The sequence below is a fragment of the Chamaea fasciata genome, unplaced genomic scaffold (genome assembly GCF_029207755.1).
Source record: "Chamaea fasciata isolate MVZ Bird 193981 ecotype frontalis unplaced genomic scaffold, bChaFas1.0.hap1 SCAF_1, whole genome shotgun sequence".
In the NCBI taxonomy this organism is placed as follows: Eukaryota; Metazoa; Chordata; class Aves; order Passeriformes; family Sylviidae; genus Chamaea; species Chamaea fasciata.
In genome coordinates this window covers 13809088-13822012 of record NW_027094086.1, presented here as the reverse complement: position 1 = coordinate 13822012, position 12925 = coordinate 13809088, and the positions used below count along the sequence as shown (strand labels likewise).

Here is a 12925-nt window from a genome sequence, read left to right as displayed (position 1 = left end):
CACTGCATGAAACTCAGTCTTGGTCATTCCAGAGGCAAGACATCCCAGCCAGTCACAATGGGAGAAATAGGTGAAGTGCTGCCGGATGGCATATCCTTCATCTGGAGAAGATGCTTGCATAAAGAAATGTAAGAAAAAAATTGATTATAAGTGGTCTGGTGAATCTGTACCTTTCTCTACCCCGAGCTTTTACAAACATTTTCTACTACTTTTAAGCGGTGGTGCCCAGTTGAGCCAGACTGAATAAAAAGAAGATACAAATGAAATATTTCCAATAGTTTGAATGGATAACCTAGTAGGGTCCTTAAGGAAAAGAAAGAAAAAAAAAAAAGGCAACCACGCAATTTCAAAGCCCAAATAACCGTAACAAGAAGGGAAATAACAACCTTTTGCAAACTGGCATTAGGAAATCGCGCCCCGAGCCCGGCTGCCCTGATTCAGGACTCGTGAATGCGGAGCGCCGCGCTTCTGGGGAAGCCGAGAGGCAGCGGCCGGCCCCGGCCCGGTTCCAGCTCCGGTGCCCGGCACGGCGGGGCCGCCGCCCAGCCCCGGGCGAGGCGCGGCGGCTGCGGGGCGGTGCCGGCGCCGGGCCGGGCCGGGGGAGGCGCGGACCGGCCCGGCCCGCCCGCACCTGCGCCCGCCCTCGCCGCCGCCTCCTCGCCCACCTGGCCGCGCTCGGCACAGCCGCGGCCGCCGCAGCAACATGTTGCCCAGGGGAGCCTCGTCCATGCCGCCGCCTCCCAACCCCGCTCCCTACTTCCCGCCTCCGCGGGTCACGCTGCCCTCCGGCCTGGAGATCCTGCGCACCTTCTCGGGAGCCGTCATTTTCCTGGAGATCGTGAGTGCGAGGGGGCCGGGCAGGGGAGCGGCCGCGGGCCTGCCCGCGCTGCTCACCTGCCATTTTGTGAGCGGGGCAGGTGTGGGGGCCGGGCCGGGGCTCTGGGGGAGCGGCAGCGGGTCCGGCCCGCAGCCTCCGGCCGCCCCGGTGCGCTCCCCGCGGGCCGGGGCCGCGGCCCCGCACACGGATGGGTTTCGCGGGGCTGTCTGAGCTGCCCAGGGCTTTGACCCACCCTGTTCCCCCGACCCAAAACGGCACCAGGGAGAGTTACACCAGGTTTTGTCTGTGCGCGTGTTACGCGTCCTCTGCAAACTCCTGCAAGTATGTTCAATGTCATGTGTGTGTTAGACCTCGCTGGTGCACGCAGGGCTAAGGACCTTTGAGCTGAGGTTGGGTATGACGCTCTATAGTGCCACTGATTAGTGGGAGATAAAAACCAAAAAATCTTGGTAGAACTCATCTATTTCTTTTTTTTTTTTCTTACGGTCAGAGCAGAATACCGCTTGGGTCCCAGCCTCCGAGCTGGAGCCCACCTCACAGGTTGTAAAATTGTACCTGAGCAAGGAACAAGTTGAAACTCGAAACACAAGGCACTAAATCAGAGCCAGAGGCAGTAGGGACAAAAGATTAATTCGGCTGGCAAACCAATTGTACATCTGACAGCCAAGCTGTAGTGGACAGGTGTAGTGTGAGGGAAATAGCACAACAGGGGATGCTGAGATTAGCAGTCTCTACAGTACAGTTCTAAATTTATTTTTAAGGAACCCTGCAAGTTTGCACGTTCAAAATACTGAAAACATTTCACGTGTCTCTGTTTTTTGTTTAACAGACAGTTTCTGCTATCCCTTTTGCTTCCTCACTGCCCATCACTCTCTGGTCTCCAAGTAACAGACTTGCACCTGCAGTCTTGTGAAACTAGAGCAAGTTTGGTTCTTCACAGCTAAAAAGGGAACCCTAGAGAACAACTTGAACAGTAATACATAAACCCATGGGAGCCTTGAACTGAGACTAGCAATGAATCTTTACATATGTGCTGCTACAGTGTAACGCCAGAGAGGAACCAACTATTTTTATAGCAGGCATCTTTTGAAAGGTATCTCTTATCCAACCGTGATACAAAAGAAAGCTCTCTGAATCTGAAAATGCAACCTCTGACTTCCTGGTTTGTAAATCTGTTGAATTTAAACAGGAAAGAAGTCACTTGCTTCTTGGAAGTAGATTTTAGTTGATACAATTTAGCAGGTTGCATTATGAAGTTCAATCTTTCTGTAGTAAACAAACATACTTGGAGTGAATCATAATTGCCATCTATTTATCCTTTTTTATTAAGAGACAGGATTTGCAGGAAGAAATAGTAGTGTTCCTTAGGCCAAGAGTTGATTAAACCAGGGAAGCCTTAGAGTACATAAATTCTCCATCAGGCCATCCCTGGCATAGCATCCCTACTACTCATGTGCTGTTTGGGGAGTCTGCTGAAATGAAAATTGGCACTGCTGAATTCTTCTCCAAGTTATGACGATTCTGGAAAGCTCTATAGTCTAGTCTTTACAGCATAGTTTACAACTCACCTTATTCTGTATTCTTTTTTTTTTCCTTTAATTTAATGCTTTGTGTCCTCTTTCAGCTTGGTATTACAAATATATTGAAAACATGGGTGTCTTTTTATCTCCTTTTTGTATCTCACCTGATAAGGACTACAAAGCACAACAGTATGAGCTTGAATCAAAACTAGTAGAAGTTCATTCTTTCTGTGCTAATTCGTGTATATAGTGAGAGGTTTGTGTCTGTGTGTGTGTGAACCGTGTTTTCACATTTCTTATATTTTACTCAAAATTACAGTAAGGGTCAAATTTTCAGCAGCAGCACACAAGTCACCTGGGTTTGTAAATCACATTTTCAAGACTATTTTAAGAGCTTTTAGGAATTTCAGAGTGGCTTTGTCTTTTCACCACTTAGTGCCTATCATTTCTGAGAAGAGGACTTGGGCTTTCTGAGTACTTCTGAAGGGTTTCCTCTTGGTTCCTAAGAGACATCTGATGATATGTAATGTGTGACATCAGTTCTTAGGCAGAAAGCACCGAGTAAAAGTTCTCTCTCAGTTTATTCTCTTTATTCCTTTCCTTGCAGCTGTTTGGAACAATAGTCTGGATTTTGGTTGCCTCTACCCAAGTTCCACTGCCGCTGCTGCAGGGATGGGTGATGTTTGTGGCAGTGACAGCGTGGTTCCTCTCCATTGTGTTCCTCTCTGTGTTCCTCTTTGGTTATGCAAATAGAATTGCTGTCAACTGGAACCAGGCGGTAAGACTTTTTTCTTTATTTAAGGATTCCCTCTGTTTTATAAACTGAAAATTATTTAATGAGAAGTGTTGATCCTGAGTCTTAACACCTGGCTTTCTGCTTCAGCACAAAGTTTTTCAAACAGGAATTCAAAACTGGAAAAAGAAAGAATAGGCTTATAGAGGTGGCAGAGGAAATCCTGGACCTGTTTTTTGATGGAGGCTGAAGGAGCTTTTGAAGCTGTTTGAAGGAGTACACTTGTCCTCTCTGAGCACATAAAATGTATGAGCAGCAGGAAGAGGACTAATTTAACAAGGCGTGACAACAAACTGGTTTAAATGGCCAGAAATTATTGTGGACTGGAAATCAGAAAATACTTTCTGACTAATAGAGAAGTGGTAGTAACACCTTGTGAATAATGGAATCTAGAAAGATATATCTAATATTATAAAGGAAAGGATGCATTTATGAACATTCTGTGTGATATGGTTGTCTGAGATAGCACAGACTGGACTTCAGCACTCAGAAGGTCCCCTCCAGTTCCTAAGAAAGTCTACTGGTGACTTTTGGGTCAATTCCTCAAAGCTAGGGCAGCAGTGGTAAGTGGCTCTTAGACCTTGGGTGGTAAAAGACATAATAACCTGCACTATGATATAGCTTAACATCTTATTAGGAGACTTAACATTTTCATCTTTCTTAGGGGAGGTTGGTGAGACTACAGATATAAGTATTCTTTGCTGAGCTTTTCATTCTTAAGACAGAGCCTGAATCTAGCTGTAATTGATTGTTATGGCTTGTGCCAGTAGTTCTCAAAGACTGTAGCTGTATCAACTACATAGATACTTCAGGTTATTGACTGGTAATTTACGTGCTCCTTTTTTGTCATTAACTGTTTTTTACTTTGAGTTTTTAGTACTCAAGTAGTTAAGCATGAGATTATATCACATTCTCTTACATTACTGGAAGTAAATAATAAGAGGTGGCATAACTGTGATCAGAATTTTTAATTTTAAAAAAAAATTCTTCCAAAAGGACTGCAACTTCTGAACTTCTAAACAGAAGTATGTCTGCCTGTAACTGCTAATGGCCTTCACTTTGCTCCTGGGGAGCTCAGTTTTCCTATTGACACTTCCCTTGATCAGAGCTGGAATTGCATGCTTCAGTATCAACAGCTGTGCATATTTCTCTGTTCAGGTAATTCATGGACAGACCATTAAAACAGAAGTTCTTTAAAGCAAATCATAAAGCTTCATGAGTTTGGAGCTCTGATAAATCAAAGCCCATCAGTGCTAACAGACTGGATTCTATTAAAAAACAAACTTTAGCACTTTAAAAGTGAATAAACATACTTACAGCATCAGCTTTCCAGCACAGTACAGGCAGCAATTAGGCTAATAATCAGTTACAGTCACAGAGACCTTTACAGGGATTTATGCTGCAACATCCTCACAAATTATGATGCAACAAAGCCCTTGAGCATAACTAAAGTAAATTAATAGTGTCCTGGGTTTCATTGAAACTGTTTGCCAGTTTGCAATCATGCATCTATTCAAGAGTTGCTGGGTAAGGATGAAGGCTTTTATGGATTGAAAATGCTATACAAAATTCATCTTAACAACACTTGTGTGTGTGTTACACATTGGCTACTTGATGCCGGCAGTTTGTTGTACTGTTAATTTTGTCCCCTTGTATATAATGGCCAGAAAATTTACTGCTTCAGTAAATGGATACATGACTTGTATAAAAACTGAATCTGTAACTTTATCAAAAAAGCTGTCATAACTCAGTTAGCATCCAGTCAGACTGGAATGATCTGCCTGGGGAGGTGCTGGAGTCACCATCCCTGGATGTGTTTAAAAAGAGACTGGATGTGGCACTTAGTGCCATGGTTTAGTTGAGGTGTTAGGGCATGAGTTGGACTCAGTGATCTTGAAGGTCTCTTCCAACCTAATCATTCTGTGATCTTTAATAAATGCAGAAGGAATCATTTTAACTCTAGCTTAAACTCAGCCCCTTCCAGCTGTCAACAAAAATAAGAGAAGACACTTTACCACTGTTTTCAGGTACCTAAATGTTTTGTAACTTGTTGACACTAAACTTCTTAGCAGCACTTGACAAGTTGAGGTGTTTTACCTTCTGTTACAAATAAATAATTAATTACTGAAAACACTAAAACTATTTTTGTTACTATAAATGAAGTCCTGGATTTAGTAATACTTTATGCTATAAATATATCTGCTTATACTAATAGCGATATTTAAAAAATAAGATGTTACACAGTAGAAGAGATGGACCTTGTGGAGCTCCAGTACATCAGTGTGTTAAACCAGATGGTATGACAAGTACTGCCCTTTACAGCCTGACTCACACCACACTCATTTACAAAATTAGATGTGAACCAACTTATCTTGCTGCTTTGATAGCGTTTTACATACACTTGTTATGAGGTTTCAATAATTGTACAAGTGTGGGAGCAAGGGAGAGTTAGGCACTAGATACCAATTACTTAAACCCAAAAAAAAAGTCCCTCGTAAGATCTTGGGGTTATGGTCACAGAAACCATTAACATGTAAATGTGACACCTTACTGATGCTACATAGCTTCACCATAATTGCTGCCAGGAGAAGGAAATTAGAGGGTTTAGCAGGAGAATGAAGGAGATGAAAGAGTTTCTCCTGAAAAATATCTCTCCTGTATGCAGTCAGTCCTGATCTAAGTGAAATGGGGAACTGTAGCAGCAGCTTATATCATGACTTATCAAAACTGACTAGGGTGTGATTTAAGTAGCTTTAGCTGCAATCAAACACAGAACAAGTAATGAGTTTGAGGAGAACATTCTTTGAATTAAAAGAAAATCTCACATCTATGAAGAAAATGCATTTCTCTGGACAGGGTAGTGCAGCACATTCTCACTTTGTTCTCAGACAGGCAGCAGGTAAGGATGTCACACAGTAATTTCTAGTGCAGGTGAGTGCTGTGTGCAGGACACACAGAAAGTATCCTGGGTTCTCACTCTAGGCATGCTGATAGTCTGTTGCACTCAAGTGTAGTTAAAGTTCTTGATGAACTCATTACTACTGGAGTTAGACTGCATAGCATAGGTACCATAAAACATATATATATACTTGCATATATTTTTAAAATTGTCTCTGTGGCTTTTGCAGACCTTCAGAGGTGTAGGCACAAAGTATATGTTGTATGGATCAAGAACTGAGTGCAGTGCAAATGTCAGTTTTTCAGACTGAATAATGGAAGGAGATGTTGGAAGAATACTTTAGATATTTTAAACTGAACTGGAACATGCCTTAGATCTTGCTGCTGGAACACTGGGCTCTGAAGTAGGGCCTGCAGAGGCACCAGACCTTTTTTATGTGTGTCAGTAATGAAACCCAGAAATGAGTGTTAGGTGTTTAAACCTTACGTTCAGTTAGCATTCATCATAGAGGAGGGAATTGCCTGGAGAGGGCCAGGAGAGAAGCATATTTGAAGTAAATCCTAAACCCTGTCCTCACAAGTCTTGGACATTTTGTTCCACAGTATCGTGAAGAACTGTCAGGTTACTGACTATTGGGTAGAGCCAAGTCAGAGAGAGTTGTGGAAATGCCTCAGTTCTTCGATCTCATTGTATTGGGACATTGGACATTTTACCTGTATCAAAGCTGAGTTGTTTCTGGGTGTTTAGAGAAGCAAAATTTAAGCACGGAGGGAAGATTTCTGAAGCTTTGGTTATATCTGAGAAGGGACTTACGGGACTGCAAGACTGTATTGTACTGCTTGAATTGTGATCAAGTTGGCCTGTATATGTCTTCTTTTTTTATCTGTCTGAAAGGAGATTTCTGTAAACTCCACTAACTTTAAGGTGGTCTAAAATGTCAGCATGTGTATATAAAGATGTGCCTCTTAATTTGAAAGAATATAAGATCTGGGGAGAGGGAGAGCTGCCCTTGATCACTAATAATGTTAGTGAGCTGCTTATAATTGCAAGAAGCTGTGAAAACATGTCCAGGTTAAGCTGTCAGATGGATTATCTTGATGCTTATCTCAAGTTAGTCTTATCAGTTCTTGTTTCATGTTTCAGTGTTGGATTTCATTTGTACTGAGATGAGAAGAATTGGATATGTATTGGAGCCCAGACTGATTCTGTTATTTGCTTTTTAGGATTTTATTTTCCATGGGGCTACTTTTGTCTTTTATTTTGGAGCATTTCTACTGCAAGCAGCAACTACATCTCTGCATCACTTTCCCCGCAAATTCAACTCCACCTCACAGGAGACGATTCTAGGTGGTCGTGAATATAACATAAGCATAGCAGCCTCGGTATGTGTTTCATATATTTGTATCAGGGGAACAGAGGTCTGTAGCAAGCACTTGTAGCCAGCCAGCCATTCAACTTGGGAATTTAACAGCAAACTGGAATAGAAAGAGGAGCTGTGAGAGAAAGAATTGCCTTTGACAGCAGCAAGTAGTATCTAACAGAAGCTTGCAAAAATATTGGTATTAGCTAATGCATATGGGATAGCTACTTACTATTCAGTATAGTGTAGAGTTGATACTCTTCACTGTAGTGCTTTAAATACATGACCACTACAGCTTATAATTTTTAGGCAAGGTATTTTGTAAAAACAGTTTTGGTTATTAGAAGAAAAAGAAAACAAGCCTTTATCAGAGGGTAAGGTATGAAATTTACACCTGTGCTCAAAATTTCAGTTACTTTTTTTATACCATGTAGATAGTCCTGAATGCCATGGAGATAAAAAATTTTGGACTAGGTCTTTTTGAAGCTCCACATATGTAGTTACTACATCAGGACCCTGCTGTCTCTTACTGCAATTATTAGAGTTCTTTTCTTGATAGCCTAAGCCCAGAATGCATTTTTCTCACTAGTTGCATCATCACTGAATCAATGTATTTGGTGACGTGGGTGTACATAGCTGAGTCAGAAAATATATCAGAGTTTAGTTTTCATCCTGGCTCTTCAGGGATGAATAGAGGTGTGTCAGGCTTAACTTAAAGAACCAAATCCACTGCTTTTAATTTTTTGTTCCATCCAGAGACTTTCATACCAGGGAGCTGTATATATATTAAGCTTTTAAACCCTCTGTGGTTATGTGTTGTCCCTAAAACTCTGTACACCATAACTTTTGCACAGTAAGCACTTTCAGTTCATCTTAAGACAAAAACAGATGAATGGAAGGTGTAAGGTTCACGTTCTGTCTGCAAGAGCAGAATAGAAAGGAGAAGCCTTTAGCTTTGGCAGGCCAGGCCCTGAAGAGGTGATGTGGACGTGTCAGTATCCCAAGGCCAGAGTTCCTCACATCACCCACCTGCCAGTAACACACTGGAGCACATCTGATCCCTGGGTGGCACAAGGACAGAGGTGGTGCTCCATCTGGGTCTAAGGGAGGTTCTTTATGCTAAGCAAGTATTTTAAATTCTACCCTTAAGTGTACCTCTTCAGTCTTAGTTTAGTGTGTTCAGATCCCACTGAATATATGGTCACTGCAGTCATTTTGTCTGACAACAGAATACTGGGCACTCTAAGAAACAATTCCCTGCTTCTATACTAATTTTTAAGGGAGAATTCAGTTCTTCAAGTCCCTCAAATCCCTGTCAAGATAGAGGAGGAGAAGACACTTTTGTAACTTGCCTCAGTATCTTAATTAAGAGCAGCTGGAGAACAGTGAATAAGATAAATGTAGTCTTTAGTTTCTTTGCAGTTTTTGCAGAAGTGTATATTTAGGAAGTCAAAACATACAGAAAAAAATTTTGAATCTTTGAAATATTTCATTAAAACAGTCCTGTGAGCTACATGACAAAAAAAAAAAAAAAGCCAAAAAACCCCAGGTTGCTAACATTCTGTCTTTTAAGGTGACATTTATATACCATGATTAGAAAATGTATAAATGTTCATTTTTTACAGGTGATGGTTCTATGGTGTAGCATTTATTCAAAACTTTAATTAGTCAAATTAACACTTGTATGTAAAGCAAAGGATGATTGAATTGGTATATTACAGAATATAAGAGAAAGAATTAATTGTTATCACTGGACAATATGAGAAATGTTTTTTCAGAAATTCAGTTTCTCATTTCTTCTGTCCAGTGCACATTACGTATTCACTTTCATTGTGGCATGACCTTCAGTTCAAATCCATCCAGTTCAGTCCTTGCACAGGAGCAACTTCCCTGGCATTGTCTGAGAAGTTATTCTGATGGCTGGATATGTGGTCAAGGAGGCCAGATGGAAGTTGTTTCTGTGTTTCTGCAAGTAAAAGAGTTCTGCTGTTTAGAGGGATGTCTTCTTTGATGCTTGCTAGGGTAAAGACATTCAGTTGGAAACATCTGAGATTGATGTTTGTTCAGTCTAGATAGGAGAATTGAAATACACAGTGTACATACACATGTTTGCTTTTGTCATAATTTATGCAGAAATGTTATTTCATATTCTATTTCTAAATGTCTACTGAAGCAAGCAAGTGAAAAGTAGTAACATGAGGTAGTAGTAAAATGGGGTTATTACAGAGAAGCTCCTGAGAAAACTTCAGAGGATCCCAAACCTATCTTTACCTTATTAAGCATTTTGGTTGGGGGAGGTACCTTTTGAATCATTTGTGTTCCTGTATTCATTTAGAATAGAAAAATATGGTAGAACAATATGTGTGATTCACTTTTTTCTTTTTTCTTTTTCTTTTTTTTTTCCCTCTGCTCCTCTAGATTTTTGCCTTTGCAACAGCTATTTGTTATGGTTGCAGCACAGCCCTGGCATTAAGGAGATGGAGGCTAAATAACAGTTGAAGAGAGGTTAATGCCCACGTGTTCTACTTCAGATCAAATTAAGTGCTACTTGTCTGTTTTACTGTAATTTAATTCTAAAAAGACTTTTTTTTTCTTGCCTAAAATCTGCTTTAAATGCAAGTGACCCCTAATCAGGATTTCTTCAAGAGAGAAAAAAATTTCCATCTCTTCCCCTTCTGATATTTACTTTTACTGTGTACTCACTGTAAGGTATTAGATAGTTTAGGGATAAAGAGATACGTCATTAGCAGACAACAGAACTCCAGTGCTACACCAGAAGAGGAAGAAAATGGAAACCAAGCCAAGATGTTAACTGCACAGGCAGCTAAAAAGCTCCCCTCTTGTTAAGCCTTGGGATTAGGTGCTTTGCAGCATTACAGTGCACTCCACACAGTTAGAGCCTTGAGGCTTCTGGTAGAGTCAGGGGTGTTCTGTGTGCTGCCCTTTGCATGATCAGAACCCAAGCTGACTTTGAAATTCCAACTTAGTAAATGTATGTTATTAACTTTGATGTACAGAGAAAATGTTTTAAGAAACCATCCAGTGAAATCTTTTTATATTCTCTTATGGCTATGTCTGGCTAGGGTCACCTGAGCCTTAAAGCTCACTGTGTTCCATACTAGATGAAAACTGGGATTTTCAATCAGTAGTTTATTACTTTTAGGAATTTAGCTTAATCAGATCTATTTATACTACAAAACAAAACAGTGCATTTTTGTTGTGTGTGTATATACATGGTATATTTTTGTTTAACAGGAATTTTTGCACTGTTTAACTTTGTTGGAGTACAGCTTTGTTCTTGCTACTTCAAGTGCTGCATTTGTTAGGTATTATGTGAGTCAATATCATTTGAATGGAATGTTACCAAATAGTGAATAATGTCTGACCTCAATTCTTACAGTGTGTTATTTGTTGCATTCTGAAGCTGCAGTGTTGTAAAGGTGTTTTTATTTGGAGAGATGCCTATGCAACTTCTTGCTGAAAGCAGTGGAATGCAAAGCGGTCCGCCCACTATGGAGTTTGCTTTTCACATGAATGACGTTTAATTGAGCCTCTCTTGAATGTCCTGGTGTATGGTGACATGTGATGTTATATACAGAAAATTGATTTAGCAAAACTAAACTATAGCATTGTACTCTGCTCCCTGACACTCATGTCATTTTGCACATGGTGAAGCTTTTTGTTATTTTGCTAGTAAATAATTTTTGCTTTTGTGAATAGTGCCAAAAAGATAAGCCGGGACAATAAAGGCTCCCTGTTATTTGTAAAACAACTTGTTCACTACATCTTGCCAGCACACCTGATTATTCTACAGAGACCAGCAGTGGTTGCGTAAGGGAAGATGGGATTTCCTTCATTCCCAGGCCTACTCACTCTCCTTGAGCCAGCAAGGGTGTCTGCTATGGAGGTTACTTTATCAAACTTGTTAGGTACAAGGATCTCTGAGGGGCAGCCACCCCCAGCAGTGCCCTGCTGACCCAGGTTCTTGTGGGTGGCACAGCAGTGAGTGGCACTGTTCTGACTGTGGAACCACTTGGTCATCCTGCATTACTATAATGGGATGCTGTCATAGATCTGTTTTCTGAAGGTTTTTTTCTCCCAAAGATTTTGTACTCTGGCTGATTGTTTCCCCTAATTCTCTCATTGCATTGAAACCTTTTGTGAACATTTTATCTAGAGCCATATACTTTAAAAAATACTTCATATTGTATAAAATACCTTTACACTGGAGTATATGGATGAAAGTATATAACAAAGACTTCTGCTGAGAAGCATTAAAGTTACTTTATATATTTATGGCAGTAGTCTGGTTATTAATTTTGTCTTTGGAAAGTATCAAAAAGATTACCTTGCTGCTCTGACTCACCTGATGCTAGGCATACAAAATTGAGGCTAAGATTTCATGAGAAGGCACAGTTACATTGGGGCTAGTTTCACACATATTTAATTACTTTCACAGCTAGTTTGCTATGTGACACTGTGTGAATATTGGTGAGAAGAGTAAAGTCAGGTACAACGCTTCAAACAGATGCTGATCTTCGGTTTGGTTTCTCCTGTGTCCTGAAACCTGGCTGTGCCTACCACAGCAGCAGTCTGTGCAGCCAGCTGAGATCATGGAGGGCAGATCCTAATGTTTTGCATATTTAAACCTACAGAGTATGAATCCCACACATGGAGTCAATTAAAGAGCTGTCCAAGCTTAGTTGGCATTTGTATCTAACCTCCAAGTTCAAACCTGAGGTGTAAACCCCTTGATTGGTGAGTGCTATTCAAGTCTCTTAATCTACTCATGGAAGTGCAGATAGCAGAGTGTGGTTAGTGTAGCATGGAAACTATTTGCACAGTGAGGAAAGGCTGAACTTTCCCTCTTAAGTATCAAAGACAAACAAAGGACAAAGAAGAGATAAAGGTAAAAACTACAGTAATGAAGGACAACTTTCACAGCTAAAATGGAGTGAAAGAATAGAATTTTTGTGTTAGCATGGACAAAGTTTTGCTGTACTTTGAGGAAGATCTGTGGATCAGTCAAACCAAAATATGCAGTTATATTCTTTCAAAAAAAAAAAGGAAAAAAAAGTCCTTTTAATTTTGTATTACTTTATACTGGGAGCTAAAAAAGTTAGGTGTGACTTAGAAATGGTATGTGAGTGCTGGATGTATGCAAATACTGATACGGGTATAATATGTAATCCTTGTGATAGGTATTCCAGGGAAAATGTGCAGGCTGGTTCTAAAAAATCTTTCTTCCTTGTAAGAAAATTCCTCCAAGCCTATGAACTTCAAGGACACAAGCTTAGACCTCTCCAAAGAATGGAAGGCATAGGGGGAGGGGCATAGGGAGATAATTCAGCTCAAGTCATTTAAGGTGAAAGGAACAGGACCACAGATGCCAAATAGCATTTTCATCAAACATCTCTATTTGATGTGAAGCTTCAGTGCAGCTGTATCTAAGGTACCATGTAGGTCCCTATTCTTAGAAAATATTTCATGGCGTTTTGGATGGCACTGTGTGGTA

General features: G+C 40.6%; 1 protein-coding gene and 1 long non-coding RNA gene across 4 annotated transcripts in view; one reads left to right on the top strand and one right to left on the bottom strand.

The window, feature by feature from the left end:
- LOC136285588 (uncharacterized) overlaps positions 1-506 on the bottom strand; it is a 40606-nt gene extending 40100 nt beyond the window's left edge. For all 3 annotated transcript variants that reach the window (XR_010719491.1, XR_010719490.1, XR_010719492.1), the window contains exon 1: positions 387-506. This is a non-coding gene — a long non-coding RNA (uncharacterized lncRNA). The remainder of the gene's footprint in view (positions 1-386) is intronic.
- A 142-nt stretch (positions 507-648) lies between these two features.
- On the top strand, positions 649-11706 carry MAL2 (mal, T cell differentiation protein 2). Its single transcript, XM_066176940.1, has 4 exons — positions 649-838; positions 2966-3136; positions 7274-7432; positions 9829-11706. The coding sequence occupies exons 1-4, from the start codon at positions 704-706 to the stop codon at positions 9907-9909; spliced, it is 546 nt and encodes a 181-aa protein (XP_066033037.1). The 5' UTR covers positions 649-703; the 3' UTR covers positions 9910-11706.
- Positions 11707-12925: the final 1219 nt, after the last annotated feature.

Coding starts and splice junctions, on each gene's coding strand:
- MAL2 (XM_066176940.1), top strand. CDS start 704: ATGTTGCCCAGGGGAGCCTCGTCCATGCCGCCGCCTCCCAACCCCGCT. Junction 839..2,965: donor CCGTCATTTTCCTGGAGATC/GTGAGTGCGAGG, acceptor CTTTCCTTGCAG/CTGTTTGGAACAATAGTCTG. Junction 7,433..9,828: donor ACATAAGCATAGCAGCCTCG/GTATGTGTTTCA, acceptor CTGCTCCTCTAG/ATTTTTGCCTTTGCAACAGC.